The 12,142-nt window shown below is 39.3% G+C and overlaps 1 protein-coding gene across 3 annotated transcripts in view; it reads left to right on the forward strand.

The window, feature by feature from the left end:
* Positions 1-12,142, forward strand: part of CSMD1 (CUB and Sushi multiple domains 1) — a 1,334,105-nt gene that overhangs the window by 1,185,347 nt on the left and 136,616 nt on the right. For all 3 annotated transcript variants that reach the window (XM_077309265.1, XM_077309276.1, XM_077309285.1), the window contains 3 exons: positions 2,833-2,951; positions 6,562-6,631; positions 8,237-8,353. In XM_077309265.1, coding sequence (XP_077165380.1) covers positions 2,833-2,951; positions 6,562-6,631; positions 8,237-8,353 — 306 coding nt within the window. The remainder of the gene's footprint in view (positions 1-2,832; positions 2,952-6,561; positions 6,632-8,236; positions 8,354-12,142) is intronic.

The following is a 12,142-nucleotide window of genomic DNA, read 5'->3' on the forward strand; positions in this document are numbered from 1 at the left end:
CAGCCTTTCTCATTACAGAGCGTGCCTGGGCTCTGACAGTTGGCAGAGAATGGCTGTTGGGTCTGCCTGCATTGGGATTTTATGTATGGGGACTGTTTGTAACCCACCACGGGCCGGCTTGCTGGGAGTGGCAGGCAATAAATCCAATATAATAATATTATTATTATTATATTGTGGGACTTGGGCTGGCACTATGGAAATTGGAGGTGGTGACTCCAGAAGCCTGTAGGAGCCTTCAGAAAACTGTAGGAGCCTTCAGAAAAAGACTTCGGTGGCCTCCCAATGAAAGTAATTAATGTATTTACATGCTACTTTTCTGTGTTTTTGAACCTATAGCAGCTTACAATACACACAAACACAATATGAAAAAATTGCAATAGAATCAAACAGGAGATGGAAGGGAAAAGGCTACCCAGTACAAAGCAGATACTTCAGCAAAAGCCCAAAAGCATCTCTGGGTACACCCAGGTTTCAATTTCCTATAGTAGAGCAAGCATGGCCAGGTCTTACAGAGCTGCTGCTACCAAGCTAGCATGGTCTTCTGCACTTCTTTCCCAGTCTTCAGAGAACCTGGAGTATAACATGGTAAATTGTAAAACATAAAAATCCTTCAAATTAACAGACTATTAAAACCGCTAGAGCATAAAAGCAGTGTAAACATCTAGCAACATCAACTCATCCTCATAAAAGGAGTCCTCAGGGTGGAAGTACAATTTTAACAGATTAACAATGTAAAATCATCATCTCCCTGAGGACAAATTCCAAAAAATCAAATGAGAATAAGTCCTGAATGTCATTGCTGTTTCTCTCTGTTTACTTCTCTCCTATCTACTCCCATCTGTGTATAGAACACTATCTCACTAACTGAAGTCTGAACATCTCACATACAGGATTGTATTTGAACAGACAGAATGATATCGACACTGCATTCGAGAGATGATCTTTGTTTTAACATCAGCAAAAATTATTTGGTGAAATACCTGACACAAAATGTCATAATTATGAACTGTTCCAAATTTTAGTCAAATACGTTTTTATAAATGGCAACAATTGACAAGAGTAAAGACCTTTTTGAGGGGAAGCACAAAAATATTGTTGCAGTGTTGTTATGTTCAGCAAGAATTTCAGGTAAAAGCTCAATGGGGTAAAGTGAATTAATCAATCCTTTCTGCCATCTCGTCTATTCCCAGGTGGCCCCATTATTCAGGATTTTTTATTATGTATGGTGTGACAAATTTAGGAATTACATTTATTTTAGTTTTATTACCAAGAGGCAATACTATTCACTCTAATAGGCATTTCATAAAACTTAAATACTGGCATGCTCCAAAAGCTATTTGTACTGCATTATTTTACATTCGACTAGACTAGGCTAGACTGAAAAAGGGAGAAACAATGTTGTTTTGACACTGGATCAAATTGCCTAGGGAATTTTATTTTGGCTAGTTGGCAGTGTCATGCAATGAATACTAATACATGTTCAGAAACATTTTCTAGATTGTAGTGCTGTGAGCTTGTCATTCACAGCAGTGATGCCTAGAAAATGTTAGAGGTCACTATAATGACGTGCACGAATGTATGTCTTGTGCCAGAGCTGGAATGACAAAATTCTTTAACAAGCAGGAACTGGGATGAGATCACTGGCAGAGTTATCAGTATTGACATTAATGAGTTTTATATCCTATGCCGAAAGAGTTAGATGACCTGTGAAGAGCATGCAGTAGGCAATTTCTTGTACAAAAGAAGCATGCTACCCTTGAAGGCACTACTTGTTATTTTGAAGCATGTAGTTTAAGAAATTCCTTCCTGGTCTACCCAATGCTGATAGATCTACGATTTTTCACTTCAGTCTCCTTCCTACTATAGAACGGTATGATCATACTATGTAGTATTTTCCTTTTAGGCATTTAGACACAGTTCTAAACCCGGAACCAGAGTGTAGATAAAACGATCCACATAATGGGGCTAGTAATAGACACATAGGAAGCTCCAGATCTGCAGAGAATTATGGAACCTAAGAACAAAATAATTAAATTGGCAGAGTATAACCTTCCCTCCTGTGAATTATAAAAGTAACGTATGTAGCTTTAAAAAAAGAAGTCTCTCTAGACTATGTGGAGAGATCTCTCTGGCCATTTTGGAGTGTTTGCTAGGGAACCCGAGACCATGTTGTTGAGGCATGCATACCTTGATTCATGTAAGCCAAGAGAAGAGGGGTAGAAAGGGACTTAAAAAGTAAAACTTGGGAGAGAAGGAATAAGGCAAGGAGAGAAGAGGCTGGTTGAGCAGTTAAGATTAAAAAAGAAAGAAACAAAGATCTGTAGATAGGTGGCTGAGAGAAGAGGGAGAGGCTATAAGGCCTGCCAATGGGAGGGAAGGAGGAAAAACAAAGATTGGGTGGAGTTGCAGATATGGGAGGAAATAAGATTCTGCACGTCTTTCCTGATCCCCCACTAGTATGCATAAATACAGGAACAGTAATTCATTAAGGTAGGAATATGCCTTTCTTCTATGTGTGTGAATAAAAATTTAGATTTGTAAAACATTTAAAAACTAATTCAGTTGAACTATAAATAAATCATTTGCAGCATTTTCCACTTCTAGAAAATTACAGTTTATGTTGGTAAGAAATAATTTATTCCTCCTTACTATCATCCCTACCCTTTTTCTTCCTGTGTCTTATCTTACCTTGGATTGTGAGTATTCAAGCAGGGACTTGCCTTTTATTTGGTTCTGCATAAAGTACTTAGATGAATTTAAGTGTTAACCAAAGAAACAAAATGACAGAAACATTTTAATGTATTTTTGTTTCCTTTCCTCACTTTATTTTAGCTGTGGGCCTTGCTGCCTGTCCAGAACCCGTAATTCCTAGCAATGGATTCAAAATGGGTGATAGATATATGGTGAATGATGTTTTGTCATTTCAGTGTGACCCAGGATACACTTTACAGGTACTTCCATTCTCCTTCAAAATGTTGCATATGTTGTTTCCACATTTCATATGCCAAGGATTTAAAAGTGGTATTGTACTACCTTCTATGGAGCCCCTTATGGTGAAATGTGACATAAACTTTTAAACTTTTCTTGTAAAAATGAAAATATCAGTCCTCCTCAGCCGTTCAGAGTTAGCAGAATAAGGAACTGCTGTCCTGCTTGCTGAAGATTACGGCATAATCCCCCCCCCTCCATCACCATTGGTGCCTACATTTAAAGAAACAACATTATCTGTTTTCTTTCCCATTTTTTGGCAACCACCTGAGGAAAAATATCTTGCAGATTTAAAGAAAGCAAATGCTTCTATGAATATGCCAGGCACAATAATGTGCACCATATCCATCAGCACCCAACCAGGCCACCATGATTCATGATGATCACCTCCAGATTGGACCTATAACTCACTGTGTGCAGGGCTGCCCTAGATACTGATCTGAAAACTCCAACTGGTCCAGAATGCAGCAGCATGAGTCCTTACGGGGGACCTCCTATTACACTAGCGCTCTCCCAGCTGCACTGGCTCCAGATTGGAGACCAAATCAAATTCAAGGTGTTAGTTCTTATGTTCAAAGCCTCTTCCATTATACTCCCTGAACAGCATTTATATCAAATGATCAGCACTTGCTCAGGATACATGGCCCCCCAAAAGTAAAACTAGTCTTGGCCAGGGCCAGGGCCATTTCAGTCCAGGCTCTAGCCCAATGGAACGTTCTCCCTGGTGTGGTCAAGGCCCTCTGAGACCTTCAACAGTTCCAGAAGGCCTGTAAGACAGCTGTTCAGCCAGGCCTATAGTTCAGGCCAGGAAATTAACACCGAGAAAAGGCTGGCCTCCCTGTTTAAGAAATCCTATCCACAAAATATCAGTCCACCCAATAGAAATTAGTTCCCTCTCTGTAAGGTTTTTAGGAGGTAGCTTTTGATAATATATTTTTACCTACATTTATACAATAACTGTTTTAATTGCATAAATTATTTGTAAATTTTCTATTGTTATCCACCCAAGCCAGCAGAGAACCGTAGGTTATTAAAATAAAGATATTACCTTTCCTCATTTTGCCCCTAAAGAAACATTTTAAGTATGTGGTTTCATTCCATGCCTTATCTTTGCCACCAGTATTGTTTAGCTGTTAATTCTGATTACCTCAGCAGAGCAAATAAATGTGTATTAATAAAAACCATGCTAAGTGGTTTGCTTGCCTTATTGAGATTTTTTATTAATGTTCAAGACTTCATTTTCCAATTTAGAATTGCTGTATTCTTGCTTCTCAGTCAGTAAAAAAGATACTGCCTGTCATTTCAGACCATTTTGTAGGCTGTGATAGTGCTAAGCTCAACATTAATTGATATATTATGATAATGTGAGAATATATCAATGAACTCTTCCCAAATGTGTATGTATTTTAATCGAAATGCAAAAACGTTACTGAGCCATAGACTTTGGACTAGCCCCATTGCTGTCAAATTCTAGGGCAGAAATGAAAACATCAAATTGGATCTACTCTTACAGAACCCTACAGGAAAGGTTTGCATATGTCACAATCCCATTGAAATATTCATTATGGCGCACTGACAGTCCTGTTGCTGTTGCCAGTGTTACAAGCACATCAACATCCATGACGAGGTCAACAATGGATTAACATCTAATAACCCATTAGAATAAAACATTAAGATTGTAGCCTCAAATATGAATACTAAGTATAATCTAAAATTTAGACCAGTGGAAAGACATACCCCTGAAACTATTGTGGTTAATGTAAAGCAAATAAAGAGTCCATTTACTCATCTACTCTTTAAAAAGAAATATGATTTCACTTGGTCAGGTATTTAGTTAACAGTAAGGAATGGGTCCAGCAGTAGTCTTCTGCTAACTGATCTTTTTGTAAATCATTCCTGCCGCTTCGGATTCACTTCTCAGGGTGTCTCACAGGAGCAGCATTTTGGGAGACCCCAGAATCTATACATGCAACAAAAGTCTAATCATCTGGGTTCTGGAAAGCACACAGCTAATGAACAAATTTACAAATCCTCTATGAGGAGATTGTATGGGAGTGGCCCATTATGCACGGCCGCCGAAACGGCGATTTCGGGTCACATGGAAAACGCGGAGGGGGAAGACGTGACGCATACCGGTTATACACGGGGCGGGGCGCGACGGCGGCAAAACCCAGAGTAACCGATTATGCATGCGCCGATCCGGGCGCCGCTTCTGGTTGCGCCCCGCTCACCCGGAAGCTGCGCTTTCTTCCGCGTTTCACTGACGCGGCTTTTTCGGCGGTATGCACCGAAGCTGCAGCCGGTTGCAGCCGGCTCCGTGCGTTATCCGTGATTTTAGTCGCCGCCTTTCCACCCCGAATGTGCGCTAAAACCCCCGTGCATAATGGGTCAGTGTGACATTTATCCCAGTACTTTTAAAATAACCAGACTGGGTTGATCCTTTTCCTTTTATATTTTAAAAATGTTGCAGTGTATTTACAACAAAAGTGTTCCTGACTATCTACCATACTAAACATTGATATATCTGGATTTCAGATCCTAACAAATATGCCATGAAACACAGTGATATTTTATATTTAATCAATATCTCTCTTCCCAATGCCTAGAATCTGTATGACTGAAATTAGAATGTCAGATTATTAGTAGAGGTAAGAACTGAATCTCACAATAAGGAATTAACTGTAATTTCCCTCAGAGACTCTCAGTGTTCAAAACAGTAGTTTCTAGGGACATTATAGCATTTTTTAATGTTTCAAACTATAAATGTATGGCCAGGATTTTCAGAAGTTCACAATCTACCTGGCAGACAGTTTGGCAAGTTTAAATCCATTTGTTTCAATGGAGTTTTAACAATTCATTACTTGTGTGCTTTTTAACATTTACATACACTGATAGCTATATGTACAATGTACATATACAACATCAATAGTCATTCCTTCTTTCCAAGAAACAGTAGCTATGAAGGCAGCAATATTGGATACCCCTAATACAGCATTCTCAAGTTCTCCATCAAATTACACTTCCCAGAATTCTTGGCGAAAGAAAGAAAGAAAGAAAGAAAGAAAGAAAGAAAGAAAGAAAGAAAGAAAGAAAGAAAGAAAGAAAGAAAGAAAGAAAGAAAGAAAGAAAGAAAGAAAGAAAGAAAAAGATAGAAAGAGAGAGAGATAGCATTTAAGACCATATGGCTCATTCATGTTATGCAACTCCACTGAAAAAGTATTGGGAAAAGTGTCTTTCCTGTAGAGTAGGAAAATGAGACCTTTACAGTGCTCTACAAACCTATGCAATAATTGAGTTTGGATCAATGGTTGTGAAACAATTTCTTAAGACATGTGGCACAACTCGCTTCCCATTTTTAACGGAATTCTAATTATTGCAGTAGTCTTTGGTTTAACCTTAATTAGAAAACTGTCATGGGTAGTAGAAGTGCAGAGGGAGAGCTTAATTGGCAAAAGGATTTTAGCAGCAACACTAGTGTTGCCTTGTGAAAATTGCTGTTAAATTAGCAAAGAAAAACTGTAAAAACAGGGAAATGATGCAGTGTTTTGTGTGCGTGTTTTTTTTTTTTTTAAGGGACGTTCTCATATTTCTTGTATGCCTGGAACTGTTCGCCGCTGGAACTATCCTTCGCCTCTGTGTATTGGTATGCTTGCATATTCTTATACTATTATGGATCGTATTAATAGAAAGCTGTAAGTTTGGTTTAGGAAGTGGCACTGGATCCGGGAAAGACCATTGGATTAAAAAAATGTCAGACTAGGCTACTAAATTACAATTCAAGAACTTTGATTATTTGAATTTAAAGGAAGGGCTTTCCCATTCCCCACACAAATAAGTATGTTTTTATCTTTTTAAGTATATGCTTTTAATATATTCCAGAGGGAGGAAAAATCAAGATGATCCTTTTGGGAGAAAACATTGAGGTCTCTAAACAGATTGCCAAATATTGTGCTGTAGCTTACAAGTTACATCAAACATATGTTAGGACCAGAAACTAGTTATGAATATTGGTAAATTTAAACATTCTCAAATATTCATGTTCTTTATGATTGTAAATTCTTGATTTTTATGAGGACTAACTGGTTTCTAATATATTTTGTAATAATTTGAATGCTGTTCTGAATTATTGTGTCTTTTTCTGGCTTGGAACTGTATTATAAATAAATAGTAGTCCTCATTATCATCTATTGAGAGGATGTATTGGTTAACTTTCTCTCAACACAGTAACAGAATAATGCAAAAGTGTGACACTTTTCATTCTACTCTCCCCTCAGCCACAAACTAACAAACCCACTACTTTCCCCCCTGCTTACCCCGAATCTTCAAAGATCTGCTGCCAGTCCTGTTTACTCAGATAATATATTTGATGTCTTTGAAAGACTTGAAATACGCAAGATAATTGCAAATTAGTTATCGTCAACAGATAAAATAATGTGTTTTATGGTACATTTCCAACACCATGTCCTTTTGACCAAGTTGAGAATCCCATACATTGTTGTTGTGTACTGACTGGCAGTAAGAGAGCTTTTAAAATATTATTTGACTTCTAGAATTTTGTCTGGGATATATTTGGCTTGGTAAGCTATGAGCTGTCCAGTACTGATATATTATATGATTTGTAGACCTGGTTTCATCAGTCATGTCCATTCACTCTGTTTCCAGGTAGTTAACCAATGATTACTGCATCATCTGAGTAAATTGGAAAACTCTGTATTCACTGGCTCCCACTCAGGGTCTGATTAGATGAGATGCCAAACATAAGTTGGGGTGGGGAAAACCTCAATCCACTGTGTTTAATGTGTGGCCGTCACTAGTTTTCAATAATTGGGGGGGGGGGGGCTCCCAAGTGCTCATGTGGGAGAAGGAGAGGTTTTATCATTCCCTTCTTCCAACCAGCATGTTTTTGCAGACAAAAAAAAAAAGGCAATGGGGGACTGTTAGATAGGTAGTCAGCCTCCAGTACTTTTTCTGTCTGCAGGGAATGAAAGTCTCAATCTCAAGATTGCTGCCAATGTGAATTCCCCATATGGATTTAATGGCTTGTTCAACTGTGAAGCCTCACCATTCACATCATTGGCAATTCTAGCATTGTGAATATGAAAGCTGTCTGTCCCAGTCTACTTTGCAAACAGGGCAATGTTTTGCCTGATGTGTGTGTTACATTGATCTGAGTTAATATTTCCTAAGTTGTCATTGGATAAACCATTTAACTTATAAAGAACTAATTGTCTATATTTTTTTTCAAAAGCTAAATGTGGTGGAACTCTGACAAATATAGCTGGAGTCATCCTGAGTCCAGGTTTCCCAGGAAACTATCCCAGTAATCTTGGTTGCACATGGAAGATATTATTGCCTGTTGGATATGGTAAGCAATCCTGACAGAGGAATAACGATTAAAGTTTCTGATCACCTTGAAAGCTGTGATTTCAGTACAGCAGTATTGTGTGCTGTTTTCCCAAAGAAAAGGGTGTTGGGGTGTGGGGACCAGCACATATTTTGTTAGCCCTCCATCATGCACTTGTGTCTATGAAGGAATTATGTGTACCAATGTCATGTGTAGGAAGGTACTGGATCATTCCCAAAATTCAGAAGGAGAAAGTTACTTTTAATTGAAGAATAATTTGTGATATCACTGTGCCAGGCTTTGGATGATGTAAATTGGTGCAATGGTATGAAGTCAATCATTAACATTTAATTCAATCAAGTATGTCCTTTCTCAGTCCTTTAACAGGAGGCTGTGCCATTCATTTTTCCTCTCCTTTTCCCCTCCACAGTGTTTATGGATAATTTATATATTATTAATGAAGGTAGATAATAAGGCTATATTTTTACATCAAACCTAGACTGAAAAGTTCTACAGTTTTCATCCAAAGAATTTCATGGATAGCTTGAACTTGTTTACAACCTTTTTGGACTCATTAGTGAATGACAGCTGTGAATTTAAGGAAGTATCTTAGATAAATAATAATTAGGTTGGTTGGCCATGGATAAATATTCCACAGAATATGAAGGTGAAAGTCATATTAAATAATATTGTGTGAAATAAAATAAAAAGAGATTTCTTACTATGAAAAATAATACCTGTTTGTAAGATTTAACCAATTAAAAATAGTTCCTTATTAAACAGCCTGGCATTCTTTTGTTTTCTTGATTAATAGATTTTCATCCTTACAAGGATTTATGTAATATAATATATTAAGAAAAGTTAATATTCTTTGCTAAGCTAATTCTTTCCTGATTAGTTTGGCTATAGTGCCAGTTTTGAAAATAATTATTAATTAAAAAGAAAAGAAAAGAATGCCCTGCTTGCCTTTTAGATATTTGTCTAGATATTTGTCCCAAACCTTTTTATCACCGGGAACCGCTCAACGCTTGACAATTTTACTGAGGCCCGGTGGGGGGGGGTGTAGTTTACTCCTCTACTCTCAACCACTACCTTAATGCTCTCTGATCGCTATGGTAATGTTTAAACATCCCTTCAAAATAAGATACAGACACGCCACAACAATGAACATAAGGAACATTTTATTTTCATGGAATTTTAACTCATGACAATGACAAATCAATGGGATCCCTGAGCTTGTTTCTCTGCAACGAGATAGTCCCATCTGGGAGTGATGGGAGACAATGACACCTGAAGTGTGTTGTAAAGGGCTGGGGGGGGGGATGAAGTAAAGGGGGGAGAAGGCATCCTTCATGGCCCACCTCCAATTAGTTGACGTAACACATGTGGTCCGTGGCCCACAGGTTGGGGATTGCTAGTCTAGGGAATTAATGCTAGTTGGTTTGTATATAATGGAACCATTATTGGTTATAAATGCAACTAACATTTTACAAGATGGCCTTCTAACGCTATATTAGAGTACCATTACAATATTACACCTAATTAGACATGTAATTCCCTCTTATACAATCTATAGAAAATATCCCTTCTACCTTGAAAAGCTAATCCATTGTAAAACAAAGCAAACACTATTCTTAAATATATTTAGTTGTAAGATAGTGCCTCTAATTCTAGTGGCACTTGCTTGTGGGCCCAGCACTAAGGGGGGTGCAAGGAGATAAGGAGGCTAACCCACAAGACTTGGAAGAGACCAGAAGCACTTAGTTGCACTAAAATGCCCACAACTTTATTGGTTACAGGCAACAGAGCCTTGGTACAGCAAGGGGAAATGGATCCTGGCATGGGCTGATCTGCTTGATAGATGATGGGCAGGTCCCACTCCTAGGCCTCCTGCTGGGGTAACCATGGGATGGCTGAATGTGGGATCCCACATAGGTGCAAGCCACCGCATAGATTCCCCTGCCACTTGAGTGAAGTTGCCGTGACCCACGTCCCCCCAAAATCACTTGATGGGATCCCCAAAGATTAAGGGAACAGGAGCATAGGTCATGTTTCTCCTGAAAATGATACTGCCACAAGAAGTGGACATGAAATCTATCGGGCTCCTGGCAAAGTTCTTATAACTGCAACCAAACTGTAAGTTCATGTTGAATCCCATGCTGCCAGGTTCTGTTCCTTCACTCTGACAGGTGGATGCCATATGATCAGAATAATGCTGCCTGCTGAAAAGAAGTGTCCAGATGAAACTCAGATGACCCCCCCCCCCCAGGGTCACAACTATGTGGCCCACTGATTTGGTGACCTTCTTCCTTGCCACATCTTCTTGGTCTGGGAAGAAGGCCCTGTGCCAGGAACAAATCAGACCAAAAAAGCTGAGTGCTGGGAAATCAAAATCACAGGTTGGCTTTGGCCACACACACTAAATCCAGACCCTTGAGATCTCTAATGTTGTTCTCCCCCGCTGAGTAACCAAGGCATCAGGAGGCCTGTGCATATGACACAGATTCATGGGTTCAAGTGAATCCCAGACCCCTCATGCTAATCCATATAATGTGTGTGCTGTTCATTCCAAACTCCGGTCCCTTCCCTAGTTGATAGATGCTGTGTAGATTCCAGCACACTGGATAAAGCTGTGACCCCAAATCCAGATAAACGTCTGACCATGGGCTGTAAGTAGAATAGGAAACCATCAGTAACTAATCCCCCAAAGAGGTTATGTTTTATATGCAGAATATCTCCACTTCTCAGTGACCTGGATACAGGAAGGAATGCACCCCAGTCTATAATGATAGAATTTTTTTCCTGATATCTAACATACCATTTTACATGTAGTTTAAAACCATTATTGCAGGCCCTATCCTCTGCTGCCAACAGGAACCTTTCCCTGCCCTCCTCTAAGTGACAACCTTTCAAATACTTAAAGTCATCTTCCTTCTCAGCCTCCTCTTCTCCAGGATGAACATTCCCAAGTCCCTCAGCCTTTTCTCATAGGGCTTGGTCCACAGGCCGTGTATTATCCTTGTTGCTCTCTTCTGCACCTTCTCAGTTTTGGCCATGTCCTTTTTGAAGTGTGGCCTCCAGAACTGCACACAGTACTCCAGCTAGGGTCTGACCAATGCACTATACAGTGGGACTATGTCTTGTGATTTTGATGTGATGCCTTTGTTGATACAGCCCAAGACGGTGTTTGCCTTCTTTACTGCTGCATCACACTGTCTACTCATATTTATCTTACAGTCCACAAGTACCCCAAGATCTCGTTCACACACACTGCTATCCAGAAGTGTATCTCCCATCCAGTATGCATGCTTCTCATTTTTGTGACCCAGATGTAGAAGTTAAATAATAGAAGTTAAAATAGAATTCATCAGAGCAAGGAGATTAGCTGGATGTGAGACTGATTCAAGATTTTGAGCAAGGCAACTCTTTCATGGGGAGGAAGGAGTGCAGGGATTAAGAGCAGAGTATTTTATAGCTGTCAGCCTTGAAGTCCAGCATTGATTCAAGAGTTCAGGTAGCTAGGAAAAAATTATTTGAAAGGTGGGGGAGTAGGACCTAAGTACAGGTAGAATGTGTGGTGGACTGGGAATTGAGGGAGCAGCGATGGGGCCCAGTTATGTTTCTAAAAGGGGGTGTAATTCATGAGTCTAGAGAAGATGAAACAGGGCCTGATCAAGTAGGAAAGGGGATTGCAATTTTTGGAAGGAAGATTATAACCAAGGCAAAAGTGGGAAACCTGAATTTGGGCATAGATCCTGTAAAGTAATTGTACATGATAATGGTGTCAGAGTTTCTTGGGGGCACAGATGA

The sequence above is a fragment of the Paroedura picta genome, chromosome 1 (assembly GCF_049243985.1).
Source record: "Paroedura picta isolate Pp20150507F chromosome 1, Ppicta_v3.0, whole genome shotgun sequence".
In the NCBI taxonomy this organism is placed as follows: domain Eukaryota; kingdom Metazoa; phylum Chordata; class Lepidosauria; order Squamata; family Gekkonidae; genus Paroedura; species Paroedura picta.